Source organism: Oncorhynchus gorbuscha, linkage group LG13 (genome assembly GCF_021184085.1).
Source record: "Oncorhynchus gorbuscha isolate QuinsamMale2020 ecotype Even-year linkage group LG13, OgorEven_v1.0, whole genome shotgun sequence".
NCBI classification, from domain to species: Eukaryota; Metazoa; Chordata; class Actinopteri; order Salmoniformes; family Salmonidae; genus Oncorhynchus; species Oncorhynchus gorbuscha.
The window spans coordinates 41,325,184-41,340,983 of NC_060185.1; the positions used below are offsets into that span (position 1 = coordinate 41,325,184).

Consider the following 15,800-nt stretch of genomic DNA (forward strand, 5'->3'; position numbering starts at 1 on the left):
AATGTTACTGGCACACAAACAATACTGTCAGCTTTGTTAGGGTAGCTGTGTGAGAGAACAACACCATTCACACTATCTACTGCAAAATGAGAAAACAACATGCTAACCATCACATACATAAACCTGTTTTGATTGCAGGAAGTCTAGTAAAGTATGAATTTATCTCAATGGTCTAAAAGATGGGACTCCTCCTTTGATCAGTGTTTTCACTAAAAAGGACTAATCAAAGTACCTGCCCTTGGTTATAGAATACTGTACCACTACTTTACCATTATTCGCTCTGGCTCTGATGCTTACTTCTGCAGATGCTGTCATGCGTGTACAAACAAGCACAGAAGTTGACATGCACAAAGTACTGTCATCATAGGTGTGCATTTAAACATAATAAATGAATGCATTATGCACTTGCGCGCACACAAATTGGCTGCAAAACAAATGGCATTTTCACTAACATGCATTGATTAGCACCCAGGAAACGAGAGAAATGGAGGAACTACCCATGGCAAGAAAATCAGTTTGCCATCTTGCGACACCTATTTTCCTCTTTGGGTTTCTCCTTGTCTTAAATGAAAAAGTGTCAATGGAAGTCGTAGTCTATTCAGTACAAACAGAGAATTGTGTATAAGTGTAACGTTTGCTCTTTGACCTCTTGCCTCTGTGTTTCAATGGCAACCAGTACTTTTTCTTGTGAGGATGGCATGGAGGAGGATGGAGTTAGCGAGGGCTTGAACTCTCCTGCAGGTCAGGCTCACCGGGGCTTAGTGGCAGCTCAGGGCTCTGCTGTAGGTTTTCACAGCCCTTTTCTGGGATTAGACCTATATTAATAGCCCTTTTAAAGAGCCTGATCCCCGACTCTGGCTTTTCTCCATTCAAGTTTGTTCACCCTTACGTATCCCAGACCAATTTAGATCACTGTCAACCACTACACAGTGAATAATATTGTGGTTCACACAGACATTGATGTGTGAAACTATTAAAACATGAACCTGGTGATGTGCCATATAGCAGATGTAGACAGACAGAGCTCTATTACAGGTAGTGGTGTGCAGTCCTTCTTATGGTGCAGTAGTATATACATTTTTAGTGGGTATTTGTTGCTGTGCTGTTGATCCAGGTGCAAGCAGTTTACCTGGCTGGATATTTCCGAGGTGTTTCACATTTGTGAATCAGCGCTCCACTTTCAGAGCCAGGAGCATGATGAGAGGAAGTTCATGCACTGTCCTCAGTATCCTGGCTAAATGCATCAATGAAATGACTAGGCCCCCTACATGCCACATCATGAAGTTATCAAAATAAATCTTCAGAGAAGGCCTAACTTCAGTTGAAACAAATTATCTTTAGGGTGTTTTTTACTTTTTAAATCAGGGCTGTTCAATGTCAGTCCTGGAGGGACAAAAACAATTGTTTTTCCTCCTCTCCTTCTAATAATGAACTACCAGGTAGAAACAAAATCCAGAAGTGTTTAGGCCCTCCAGGACCGGAATTGAACAGCGCTGATTTAAATGTTCACATTGGTATTATCAACCATAGTAACAGCAGGTCGATGGAAAAGAGACCTTGACAATTATTTGACTGAAGTCTATTTTCCACGTTAGCACCACCTGCCTCTCTGACCCTCCCCTCCATATTCTGCAGGTGAAGGCAAGAACCTGGGTCCGTGTTCGGGGCCCAACCGACAGCGGGACCTCTGTACCTTCTGCACCATCAGCCTGGACCAGGAGGAGGTATTCCGGACCAAGGTGTTTGACAAAAGCCTCAGGTAACATTTTTTAAATTTTATAGTAGTATTATTCTAATGATATTATATAATCTACGCCATTTAGCAGATGCTTTTATCCAAAGCGACACAGCCCTGTGCATACATTTTACGGATGGGTGGCCCTGGGTTTAAATCCACGGCTCTGGCGTTGCTAGCACAATGCTATATCAACTAAGCCACAATCTCCCTCCATCCTCAGACTAAAGGTAGTCACTATCTGGCCATGCTACAAAGGTCTGAATTCGGAAGTATGACTTTCTCTCATAAAATATGATTTTAACCACTAACGATAGGCCTAGTCCTAAATAAAGAATACACCATTCATATACTTGCTCATCATTCACAATAATCTAGCCAATTATGTTCTTTGTAGCATGGGCATCTAGTGATCACCTTACAAAAGGGCACATGTAGGCTACCTTTGTATGTTCAAAAGTACCTCACAGCACTGCCTACAAGAATAGCGCAGTGAAGACATTGCTCTTGTCATGTTAGCCTAGTCTATATTGCACTATTGCCATGGTGATATCATATGATGTGTAACATCCTCTTCCTGCAGGGCCCAGATCGTTTTTCATTGATCATTTTGTGTCAATGTCATCAGGCAGGGTAATAACAGTATGATTTCCTTAACATCTCTCCTAATGTTGAAATGTGTTCTTCACGATCGATGTGGAGGTGTCATGTAACACCATTGAAACCCTTTAGCCTTAATGTTTATTGTAACCTGGAGACGACTAGGACTGCCTCCCCAACTAGATATGCTTCTCGAGTCCAGGAAGAACAGAAGGACACCCTGCCGAGTTGGATGTTTGTGGGCATAGTGTCAGTTGGGCAACACCAGACGAGGACAGTGTTAGCTAGGCTAAATCCTCTACGATGAGAGCAGACATATTTGATTTGAAACGAACTATGCTGCTTACAAGCTCCCCATTCAGAGCTGTCTGGGGGAGATGGACACGGGTAGAACCTAATGTTTCTGGTTCCAGTCTCGCTCATCTCACTGTAAACATGGTGCTCGTCTTCTCTAGGTATTTCACAACGCACAGCAGTTTTTTTCTTTTTTCTCTCCACTGTCGCAAACCCGCCTTTCAAAGGGCTCCTTTTAGTGTCTAAGGAAGTGTATCCTCCCACTCTCTCTCTCTACCTCTCTCTCGATCTCTATCTCTCTCTGTATATTTATGGTCTTTCATATGGCTGTAAGACTTGACGAATCTCTCTCTGTAGATTCCCAAGGTTGTTCCCTCCTGCCACTGTCACGTTGCACAAAGTTGTCATATGTGACAACAATTGCAGTGGAGCAGCTATACCGGTACCATATTACTCCCTACTTATGTGGGTTCAAAGGACAATGCCACTCAAACTATATAGAACCTTCAAAATACAGAAAGCATAGTATGATGCATTTTGTGACAATCCGTGAGAACTGTGACAATTTTAGCATTTTGATTGCTGGCAAATGCCAGAAGAGTTTGAGTGGAATTTTTCTTTAACGTTAGGATGTGTTTTGTTGATTCTAGGGCGTATTCATTACGCCGATTCTGTTGCAAAATGTTTCTTAAACGGAAGCGAACTGGGCGAAACGGGGAGGGACCTACCTGAATTTGTCCAATACAAACTCTTTTTTTTGGACTAATGCTTACACCTGTTATCTGTCTGAGAGGGAAGGAACGGGACAATGAAAGAGAGCGAGAGAGTGTGTGTGTGTGTGTGTGTGGAGGCTACAAGTGCGTAAATCCATGTGATTATGTGCACTGAAGGATGCGTGGGCGTCTGCAGCCTGTTGCCAAACCCTCACTGCGGAAGTGACAGGCAAGGCATTTCACCAACCGTGCATGCAGTATTACATAGAAGCTAGCCATACTTGAACAGATCATAAAGTCAAACAGTGTTAATAACATTATCAAGATAATGGAACAAATGTCTGTCTGTTGTCCTGTTTTCGTACTGGTTTGTCATACACCTGCTAGCAACGCTTAAACCTGCTTAGCTTCTACTGTTTTGAGAAGGCTGCAGAATGGTGTAGCTAACAGCCACTCTGGCTTCTCTTTACATAAATTATGCCTCATACCAGAGTAACTACCAAAGTAACAATTTAGTATAATAACCATGTAACAAGCGAGTAACTATGTGCAGTTATGGTACATTACCATAATTGTATTTTCTTGAAAAATATTAATAACCTTGACTGTTAGGCTCAGAAGGGCTCTTTCTCAATTGTCTAAAAACATCTGTCCTCGCCACCTCCTTCATTGCACTGATCTGAAAGAACTGACCAGGTGAAGCCTGATGCGCTTTCCCCATATTGCTTTCACCTAGCAACTATTTCTAAGTGATGGGGAGGAGACAAAAATGTAATAGATTTTTAAGCAATTGAGATTGGGCTCAGGACTGCGAGCGAGACACTTAACCCAATGGAAGGGGGTGGAAAAATGTACAAGGTTTAAGTTGCACCAGCTCCTTTTCAAAACATTCTCGCCTGTTGGCCCATGCATAGTAATGAACACAAATGATCCTGGTCATAGCTGGATGGTACGTCTGCTTGGCACCCTCTCTGCCTGCTCTTCCAAACCACGTGTATGCTGGTCAGTCAGTCCTAGGAGGCCTGGCCACCACAGAGCTAGGCTATATTTAGCACCTGCTGTTTAATGATTGCTGATGGAGGGCGGCCTGTGGATAAGGCCTTGGTTTGTGTTGTCGTCAGTGTGTTGTCTTCTGGCCCTTGAAATAGTATCCTGGTCCCAGATCTGTTTTGTCTTGCCAACTCCTTGTCACATAAGTTGTTTGGCTCAGTTCTGGGATCAGGCTAATCAGTCATAAACCCTTCCCAATGAAAAGCCAACCAAGTTTTCAGTAAATGTTCCCTTTCCACAGAGGTCAGCCTGTTCTCTGAACGTAGCCTAAAGATGGCGTTTTACTCTTCACTTCAACGACCTCCTGTGTGGTTGTTTTCCAGCCCTTTCTACGGAGAGGACTTCTACTTTGAGATCCCACGACCATTTCAGTGTTTGTCCTTCTACGTATTCGCCAAGGGAGTTTTTCAGAGGGACCTGCCTGTCGGTGAGTAGGAACTGACACACACACAGGTACACTATGCTTTCAGCTGGAGGATTTCCAAGTATGTTGACGTCTGTCGGTCCATGTGTGGTTTCAGGGAAAGTGTCCATCCGGAAGGAGGAACTGTGTAAATTCAGTGGGAAGGAGCACTGGTTCGGCCTGCAGCCCGTGGACCCTAACTCTGAAGTCCAGGTGGGTGTCAGTCAGACAGTGTTCAGACCTCTTTATGTGTACCCAGTTGGTCTGGGGGGTTAAAGTTCACCTTCTAGTCATAGTGCTAGTTCCTATATGTGGTCATTTAGCCAACATAAGGCTGTCCAATGGTATTGATTCTAGTTGGTCACCAGTCAGACATTTGGCTTGGTCCAACTGTGTAACTGCAGCAGACACCTCCTCCTCACATCCTGTTGTTGTATTCTCTCTAAGCTGAGAGGCTTGGCAACTGGGCTGATCCACAGGGGCTCTAGCTCAATTGATAAAAAAAAATATCTTCTCACCTTGTCTTCTCCCCTTTAATCTACACTGATTGGAAAATACTTGACAGGTGAAAACAATATGGTGGAAGCTCATTGGTTGGCTTTCACCTGGTCAATTCTTTCAGATCAGTGATGAGGCAATGAGAGGATGTGCTTTTTTTGAAAATTGAGAAAGAACCAGGAGCTCTGCTGTTTCTGATGGCAGGACTTCTGGCTCAAAGGAAGGAGAAAGACTGGAAAAAAGAGGACTTCTGCTCTCCAAGGTGTATTCAATTGTTGTTCTTCTTACCTCTCTGTTACATAATGGTGTCATTAACCTGGTGGTGAGTTTTTTTGTTCTTGAGTGATGAGCAGAGTTTAGGATATTGAAATCTGGCGGAGAACGGGCTGAAATAACCCAGTGTCCTGCTGCCACAGCATCCTGAACTGACCCAAGCCCGCAGACATGTTACCCAATCACAGTAGGCTGTGTAGGACAGTTCCATTTAACCCTATTTCACGCCACAGTTGTAGCATTACATGTTTAGTGGTGCCCTAGTCTGGGCTATTCTGAGGAGTGATTTGCTACAGTGACTCACTCTGAAGATGACCAGGGCTGCCTCCCCAACTAGAGGCACAGCTTGAGTCCAGGAAGAACAGAAGGACACCGAGCCGAGTTGGATGTGTGTGTTTGTGGGCATAGTGTCAGTTGGGCAACACCAGACAAGGACAGTGTTAGCCAGGCTAAATCCTCTACGAAGAGAGCAGCCATATTTGATTTGAAACAATCTATTTTGCTTGCAAGCTCCCCATTCAGAGCTGTCTGGGGGAGATGGACACGGGTAGAACCTAATGTTTCTGGTTCCAGTCTCGCTCATCTCACTGTAAACATGGTGCTCGTCTTCTCTATGTATTTCACAACGCACAGCAGTTTTTTTATTTATTTTTTATCTCCAATGTCGCAAACCCGCCTTTCAAAGGGCTCCTTTTAGTGTCTAAGGAAGTGTATCCTCCCACTCTCCCTCTTTCTCCCTCTGCCTCTCTCCCTCTCTCTCTGCAGATGCATGGCCTTTCATATGGCTTTAAGACTTGTCGAATATTTTTCGATCTCTCTACAGAATCCCAAGGTTGTTGCCTCCTGTCGCTGTCATGTTGCACAAAGTTGTCATATGTGAAAACAATTGTAGTGGACTTGCCCTAGTCTAGACTATTCTGAGGAGTGTTTTCTACAGTGACTCACCCCGAAGTAGGTGTTCCAAGTCTTGTTACATCAGTGATGGACTGCAGTGTGTGCGTGTGTTCTCTCTGAAAAAGGGGTTGAAATTGATGCAGAAACTGCGAGTGCAGTTGGAAATAGGCTGAGAAGAACAGAGTGAGTTAGAAGTGGTTGCTTCTGTGCAGTTGTTTGATGGTACAGGTTGCAGTATCTTGAAGTTGCCCTTTCAGAAGTGCTTAAGGTTAGAGCTTGGGGAGGATAATCTGTTCCTATATCTGTGCCAAGTGGATACTTGTACATGGGCCTAATAGTACAATACAGGCCATGTTTTGAAGGTGAGTGGCAGTGAGCTGGGTCGCTTACATTAGGCCACGCAATAGAAAATGCTTTGCAGCAGAACATTAGTGCTTCTTAGTCCAGGTAGTTTGTCCCTGTTTCAGTCCATTTTCCTTCGTTCGGTGTCTAATGAACACGTACCGAGGGACATTAACTCTGCCCAGCAGGCATGCCAGGGTAGTTCTCACCATGTCGACCAAGGCTTATCTTCCATTAGCAACAACGTAAGCGACAACTATCACTGTCTGAGCTCAACTCATGCTGTATTGTGGAGGGGAGAGGGAGTGCGTGCATTTGTTTTTTTTTCTGCCTCCCTCTGACACCTCTGAAGGCAATGCAGCAGCCTTCACCACATCCGACCTGATAAAGACTTTGAGCGTTGGTTCACATGACAGCTAGCTGTGGCTTATCACACTCCCTAATGCACACACAGCCACTACAAACCTGAAGCCACCATAGAGAAAGACTGGGGAGGTTAGAGGAGTCGGCCACTTTAGAATGAACGTTTAACTCATTCATAGAGTAGGCTGCACTATGAATGTAACCTAACCTCTGAAAGTACATTCTAAACGTATGTTCAGAGAGTACAGGATCTGGAATATACCACCAATGTTGATGGGAGAAATACTGAAGTAATTCCTGTTGACTTTCAGAATGCTCCGATGTCACGTCTCTTCTCTCTCTCCCCCCAGGGAAAGGTCCACCTGGAGATGCGTCTGAATGAACTGATCATAGAGAATGGCTCCATGTGCCAGCAGCTACTGGTTCGGTGAGTACTGATCCAGGGTCAGACTGTTTTCTTCCCCTTGATGGGTAAGGTTAGGGTGGGGTGTGTAGTATAATCTGATCCTAGATCTGTGGTTAAGGGCACCTGTTACCCTAAGAAGCATTGGAAGACTTTAACACAAGTACATTAACACGTGGATTTTCTCTATGCTGTCTTATTTGCTGTCGTTAAGCCTTTGTTTGTGGCTGGGCTAGATCGGCCAACACCATTAAGCCTCCCAGTCAGGCATCAATAGGCTCTAAGGAGCCAGAGCCCAGAGACCCAACCATGGTTTACCCTCTCTTCAGTTCCTCTTACCGCAGCTGTTTTCTCCTACTCGCGAATTCACCTCTGCTGTGTTAATTTTCAACATCCCTCCACACACACACACACACACCGCTCTCACAAACAACTTGTCTCCTCTGTTGGTGTTTGACTGTGCATCCATACTGTAGCACTGTCCCTGAGCACTCCCTTTGGCATTGCATGTGTGTTTGTTTATTTCCAAGAGATTGTCATCGCAAGGGTTTTGTGTGCTTGCATTGTGCGTTAGTCAGTGGATGTTGTTGTTGCTTGGCTACACTCATTCAAACCGCGGCAAGCAGGTTAATGAGGAGGAAGTGATGGCATTTCGACAGGAAACTGCTGTAGCACTGCTCCCACCGCTATGGTCGCTGCAGCTGGTGTCTCAGAACCGCCGCGCTGCCGTCGTTGGCTTGTCACCACTACCTGCTCACTGTTACTGTCTCCTCCACCCTGCCTTGCCACTGTGGGAGGATTAGGGTAGTAAAGCTACTGGTAATTTCCCAAAGTTACCAGAATCTTTGGTAGTTTTGGTAATTAATAAAAAATATATGGCAATTTTAGTAACTTTTGGTTATTTTTATATATACTTTTTTGGGGGGAGGAGGTAATTTATACTTGAATAACTTTTAAACTATTTATAGTATTCATAATATACACTAAGGGTGCAAAATATTAAGGATACCTGCTCTTTCTATGACAGACTGACCAGATGAATGAGTTTTTAAAATCTACTTCAATCAGTGTAGATGAAGGGGAGGAGACACGTTAAAGAAGGTTTCTTACGCCTTTCGACATGGCTTGTGTATGTGTTCCATCCAGGGGGTGAATGGGCAAGACAAAATATTTAAGGTCCTTTGAATCAGTTGAGGCTGCTGAGGGGCTATATTAATTAGGAAGTTGAAAAAAAAAATGTTTTGTCCACTAAAATGTCATACATTTTATAAAAATGTAATAGCCTTACATTAAACATAGGAAACGATAGGGATAATCTTCCACTTCATATTCATCATCCCCCAACATCATTATATGTGAAAATGGCACGTTTTTATGTTTTGTAGTTAAAAATATAGAGGAAGCTAAGTGTTTCCAATGACATAATCAACCATTAGACCATTTAGTAGGCAATGCCAGCTCATAATTGGTTAAAAATCGCATGATGCTTTGGAAACCTGGAGAAAGATTTATTTTTTTACTACAAAACATAGAAATGTGCAATTTTCACATGTTGGGGGTGGTGCTGGAGATGAAGTTGAAACCTTTCCTTACAAAGACTAAATAATGTGCATGTTTACAGTTTTTGTAGCATGTTTAATCTATGTAGCACATTGTGAGTGGTAGGTCCGATTGCCAGAACACTAATATTGATATGAGAAACACTAAGGTCAATCCTGTCAAAGTTAAGTGTATTCTATGGTTTTATGAGTGTTTTCTCCTGTTGCTGTTGTCTCCCCCAGGATAATAGAATGCCAGGGCTTGCCTCTGATCAGTGGACAGAACTGTGACCCGTATGCCACTGTCTCGCTCGTTGGGCCTGCCAGGTAAGACAAGACTAGACTACAATCCTCTGCAGTGGAACATGATTATGAGCTCACTTCAATTGAACCCACATAGCTAATGCAATGTGTCAACATCTTAGGCATTATATCCATTATTCTTTCACATAGACCCCCCCGTGAGATAGGTTTGAGTATATTTCTGACTCTTCTGTCTCCTTAGGTCTGACCAGAAGAAAACAAAGGTGAAAAAGAAGACCAGCGACCCTCAGTTTGAGGAAACCTTTAACTTTGAGGTAAACTTAACTTAATTTACATCTGGGTGCTCATGTCATCTGTTTTCTTCCCAACAGAGGAAAACAGACTAAAATGGGGACAGACTAACAGGAATGCCCACATTTTGTTTTCCATTCCAAAATGTTTTAAACAGTTTTCCATTGCGTGCCCTAATGAACGCAACCTAGGTGTCTGGCTGGTTTTGACAGTTCATCAAATCAGATTTTTTCACATGCACCGAGTATAGCGGGTGTTGATCTTACAGTGAAATGCTTATTACAAGCCCTTAACCAACAATGCAGTTTTAAGAAAATATCAACAAAAAAAGTAAGAAGAATCACAAATATTTAAAGAACAGCAGTAAATGACAATAGCTGGGCCACAGTATATACAGGGGGTACTGGTGTCGTGTGTGGGGGGCACCAGTGTCGAGGTAATATGTACATGTAGGTAGAGTTAAAGTGACTATGCATAGATAATAAGAGAGTAGAAGGGGTGGGGGAGGGCAATGCAAATAGTCCGAGTTACCATTTGATTAGCTGTTCAGGTGTCTTATGACTTGGAATAGAAGCTGTTTAGAAGCCTCTTGGACCTAGACTTGGTGCTCCGGTACCGCTTGCTGTGCGGCAGCAAGAGAGAAGTCTATGACTAGGGTGGCTGGAGTCTTTGTAAATTTTTAGGGCCTTCCTCTGACACCGCCTGGTATAGAGGTCCTGGATGGCAGGAAGCTTGGCCCCAGTGATGTACTGGGGTGTACACACTACCGTTTGTAGTGTCTTGCGGTCAGAGGCCGAGCAGTTGCCATACCTGGCAGTGATGCAATCCGTCAGGATGCTCTCAATGGTGCAGCTGTAAAACCCTTTGAGAATTGGAGAACCCATGCCAAATCTTTTCAGTCCCCTGAGGGGGAATAGGTTTTGTCGTGCCCTCTTCATGACTATCTTGGTGTACTTGGACCATGTTAGTTTGATGGTGACGTGGAAGCCAAGGAACTTGAATGTGTGCTCAGTCCTCCTTTTCCTGTAGTCCACAATCAACTCCTTTGTCTGAGGGAGAGGTTGTTGTCCTTGCACCACTCGGTCGGGTCTCCGACCTCCTCTCTATAGTTGTAGGTGATATAGGCCTACCACTGGTGTCATCAGCAAACTTAATGATGGTGTACTTAATGATGGTGTTGGAGTCGTGCCTGGCTGTGCAGTCATGAGTGAACAAGGAGTACAGGAGGGGACTGAGCACACACCCCTGAGGGGCCCACGTGTTGAGGATCAGTGTGGCATATGTGTTGTTACCTACCCTTACCACCAGGGGGCAGCCCATCAGGAAGTCCAGGATCCAATTGCAGAGGGAGGAGTATAGTCCCAGGGTCCTTAGCTCAGTGATCAGCTTTGAGAGCACTATGGTGTTGTAAGCTGAGCTGTAGTCAATAAATAGCATTCTCACATCGGTGTTTCTTTTGTCCAGGTGTTGAAAGGGCAGTGTGGAGTGCAATAGAGATTGCATCATCTGTGGTGTGGTATGCAAATTGGAGTGGGTCTAGGGTTTCTGGGATAATGGTGTACATGTGAGCCATGACCAGCCTTTCAAAGCATTTCATGGCTACAGATGTGAGTGCTACAGGTCGGTAGTCATTTAGGCAGGTTACCTTAGTGTTCTTGGGCATAGGGACTATGGTGGTCTGCTTGAAGCATGTTGGTATCACAGACTTAGACAGGAAGAGTTTGAAATTGTCAGTGAAGACACTTGCCAGTTGGTCAGCACATGCTCGGAGTGCCCGTCTGGCCCAGTGGCCTTGTGAATGTTGACCTGTTTAAAGGTTTTACGCACATCGGCTGCGGAGAGCGTGATCACACAGTCGTCCGGAACAGCTGATGCTCTCATGCATGTTTCAGTGTTACTTGCCCTTGAAGTGAGCATAGAAGTTATTTAGCTCGTCTGGTAGACTTGTGTCACTGGGCAGCTCTCGGCTGTGCTTCCTTTTGTAGTCTGTAATAGTTTGCGAGCCCTGCTACATCGAACGAGCATCGGAGCCGGTGTAGTACGATTCGATCTTAGTCCTGTATTGGCGCTTTACCTGTTTGATGGTTCGTCAGAGGGCACAGCAGGATTTCTTATAAGCTTCCGGGTTAGAGTCCTGCTCCTTGAAAGCGGCAGCTCTACCCTTTTTAGCTCAGTGTGAATTTTGCCTGTAATCCATTGCTTCTGGTTGGGGTAAGTACATACAGTCACTGTGGGGACAAAGTCCTCGGTGCACTTATTGATAAAGTCAGTGACTGATGTGGTGTACTCCTCAATGCCATCAGAAGAATCCCGGAACATATTGCAATCTGTGCTAGTAAAACAGTCCTGTAGTTTAGCATCTGCTTCATCTGACCACCTTTTTTTTTTATAGACAGAGTCAATGGTGCGTCCTGCTTTAATTTGTGATTGTAGACTGGAATCAGGAGGATAGAATTATGGTCAGATTTGCCAAATGGAGGGTGAGGGAGAGTTTTGTATGCGTCTCTGTGTGTGGAGTAAAGGTGGTCACATTTTTCCCCCTCTGGTTGCACATTTTAACATGCTTATAGAAATGAGGTAAAACTGATTTAATTTTCCCTGCATTAATGTTCCCCGCCACTAGGACCGCCGCCTCTGGATGAGCGTTTTCCTGTTTGCTTATGGCCGTATACAGCTCACATTGAGTGTGTTTTTAGTGCCAGCATTGGTCTGTTGTGGTATGTAGACAGCTATGAAAAATACAGATGATAAACTTTCTAGGTAGATAGTGTGGTCTACAGCTTATCATGAGATGCTCTACCTCAGGCGAGCAAAACCTCGAGACTTACTTAGATATCGCGTGCCAGTTGTTGTTTACATATATGCATAGGCCCCCGCCCCGTGTCTTACCAAAGGCTGCTGTTCTGTCCTGCCGATAGTGTATAACCCACCAGCTGTGTGTTCTTAATGTCGTCTTTCAGCCACGACTCGGTGAAACAGAAGATATTACAGTTTTTAATGTCCCGTTGGTAGGATATACATACTTTCAGTTCCTCCCATTTTATTTTCCGACCGATTGAACGTTAGCTAGCAGGACGAAAGGCAGATTAGCCACCCGTCACTTGATCCTCACAAGACACCCTGATCTTTTTCCGCAACATCTCAGTTTCCTTCTCCAGCTAATGATTGGGATCTGGGCCTGGTCGGTTGTCTGTAGTAGTATATCCCTCCTGTCCGACTCATTGAAGAAAAACTGTTTAATCTGAGGTGAGTAATCGCAGTTCTGATGTCCAGAAGCTCTTTTCGGTCATAAGAGACGGTAGCAGCAACATTATGTACAAAACGACGCAAAAAAAATAAAAAATAGCATGGTTGGTGAAGAGCCGTTAAGACTGCAGCCATCCCCTCCGGCGCCATCACGTTTAACTCGTCTGAGTTGGTATTTGCTGGAGAAGACTGATGTAAATTCTGTCTTGTTGTTGTCCTCAGGTCACAAGGCCCAACAGTTACACAAAAAAGTCTAATTTCCAAGTAGAGGAAGAGGACATTGAAAAGCTGGAGATCAAGTGAGTGTACCGTCTCCCCCTTTCCTCTTCTTTCCTCTCCTCCTTTCTCTTCTATTTTTCTCTTCTCTTTTATTCTCTTTTTCTCCTTCTGCTTTTCTCTCTTTTTTTTTTTTTTTAAACTTTTTTTTCCCCCTATATTTTCCTTCCGACCTTTAACAGAACATCTGTGGGTTGGATTTTTTCCACACACTGACAAACAGACCACCATACCTCCATCTCTCTGGAGCGACTTCTGGGATGTAATCAGAAGAGGATTTTTCAAGTGTGTTTCAACTCAACCAGATTTGATTGGATTGTGTTAGTCACAACCGGTGTAGTGTGTAATGCAAAGTTGGTGGTTAAGGACCTGTGGGGTTTGTGTCTCTGTTTGCGTCACCTACAGCCGACTGACTCATAGCTACATAGCTCACTGGGTTTACAGTCGGGTAAGACTAGGCTGGGCCGAGAGAGGTAAACACACATGCATGACTTTCAGGTTTGGATTTGAGGTGATTTTAATTGCATGTGTATTTTTTTAAGTGTACTGCAATTTGTATACTTCACACCGGTAAGGAGTAACTCATCAGTGTAGTTTGTGTTTATGTGTTGAGATTGATGTGGTTGTGTTTTCCATGAGTGCCAGCCAGCCAATGGTAAGTGGTGTGTTTGGAAGGTGAAGGGGCATTGGTCCCTTTTTTGTAGATTTTTATAGTGTATTTGCAAATATCACATTCACTTAGTGTGTGTGTGTGTGTGTGTGTGTGTGTGTGTGTGTGTGTGTGTGTGTGTGTGTGTGTGTGTGTGTGTGTGTGTGTGTGTGTGTGTGTTCCTCTGCAGAGTTGACTTGTGGAACAATGGGAATTTGGCGCAGGATGTCTTCCTTGGGGAGACGCGGGTATCTGTCAAGATCCTGCGAAATGACCACATTCACAGGGCCTGGTAAGAACGGTGACACATCACAGCTTCACCTCGCACATTGTCTTCCTGATGCTTCCACGCCAGGTCACTCACACTAACTCGAGAGATTTCGCATACTGATGCAACAATATGCAAAGGTGCACGTAGTGTCCGCATGCCCACAGGAGCCCACAGCTCTAACTTCTAACTACAAACACACTGGTTGCATTTCGAAAGTGGCATGCTATTCCTTCTACACTGCACTACTTTGTACCAGAGCCACATAGTCTACTAGGGAAATCGGGTGACTGTGACACACTTTCTTTCTCTCACATGGACACGTCATGCACTCACTGCACGCAGCCACACGCCTGCTGCTGCTGTGCTCAACCTGAAGAATGTAATCTGACTGCCGCGCTAGCTAGCTGAAATGAATAGACTGATTAGCAGATGACAGATAAGGGGACATGACACAGAGGGTCTTACGTACTCCGCTGCTACTCGCCTCGTTTTATCAGCCACAACAATCCGGCGACTCTGACGTCACACCCGTCACAGTGCTGACCTTCTTTTCTGCGTAGATCCGTGGATGCTAGATCAGATCTGCACATTGTGAGGTGGATGTTAAAAAGGCCCATACTCACAAATAATCTGAGGGGTACTGTTGATCTAGGATCATGTTCCCCCTGTCCATGTAATCTTATTCATTATGATTTAAAAGGCACAACGGATCCTACAATATAGCAGTCCTGCTGCAATACTCTTTGTGAATAAAGGAATAAGGGTACATCCAGTTCCTTGATATTTTTTCTACTTAATAGTGAGTTTTTTTACTTGTGTTTTAAAGGTGCTACACATCAGATTTTTAAATTGTTTTGTATTGTAATTTCAGAATTTCCATTTATATCTGGCGCTAATAGTGGAATTATAGTGTTTCACAGTATTACTTGCCTGCCAGTGTTGTGATTGGCTATGATATTCGCCTATTGATTTCTCCTGCCAGAACAGCGTCTGTTGTCAAACTGGGAAAACTGTTCTGACTTTGGCTGTGTTATCTACTGGAAATCACTATCATTTTCCTGGTAGCTAAAATTTGACACCTCTCAATTTCAGTTTACCTGAGAAAATAAGCACTGAATATTGTAGGGAATCATTGTATTATTTTTGTAGCTGTTGTCGGTTTTGGTCTACCAGCTTCAAACAGCAGTTTCTGAAATTATACAAAATCCGACGTATAGCACCTTTAACAATTTATTATTGGAGATGAACCTGTGCCAGATCCTGTCTCCCGGTCTAGCAGCTCTATATCTGTGGTACTTTTTTGGACTGGTTACTTCTGTCGTCTTCAGACTGCTTTGAAAACTGCGATGGTGGTGTTCTGTAAACTGTGTGTGTGTGTACGCCTCTAGGTGATAAGGGATTATGCAGATACTGATCTATGTGTTTTGCATGAGGGCCGTGAGACTAGTGTGTGGGTGTCAGTTTGCATGGAGACAGCAGAACCCCATCTCCTGTAGAGGGAGGGAGAGAAAGCCAGGGATGATCTATACATACACTCTACCATACAGACCCACAACTCGGCTGAACAAAATGTATATTGATCTATTGACTGTCCCAGAATACATGGGCTCAACTGAAGTTTCTGGGTGTCTGAGTACTGCAATACGATTGCAGATTAGAGACAAACATAGCTGCAGCTTTCAAAGCGATGAAGAGTT

At 44.1% G+C, this 15,800-nt stretch overlaps 1 protein-coding gene across 2 annotated transcripts in view; it reads left to right on the forward strand.

Annotated features, from left to right (window-relative positions):
• LOC123992886 (ras GTPase-activating protein 2-like) overlaps positions 1-15,800 on the forward strand; it is a 43,761-nt gene that overhangs the window by 1,475 nt on the left and 26,486 nt on the right. The window contains exons 2-9 of one of the 2 annotated variants that reach the window (XM_046294499.1): positions 1,636-1,759; positions 4,716-4,819; positions 4,914-5,008; positions 7,516-7,592; positions 9,350-9,433; positions 9,612-9,684; positions 13,130-13,206; positions 14,023-14,124. In XM_046294499.1, coding sequence (XP_046150455.1) covers positions 1,636-1,759; positions 4,716-4,819; positions 4,914-5,008; positions 7,516-7,592; positions 9,350-9,433; positions 9,612-9,684; positions 13,130-13,206; positions 14,023-14,124 — 736 coding nt within the window. Of the gene's footprint in view, positions 1-1,635; positions 1,760-4,633; positions 4,820-4,913; positions 5,009-7,515; positions 7,593-9,349; positions 9,434-9,611; positions 9,685-13,129; positions 13,207-14,022; positions 14,125-15,800 lie in introns of those variants that run through there. The other variant, XM_046294500.1, reaches the window with a different exon arrangement.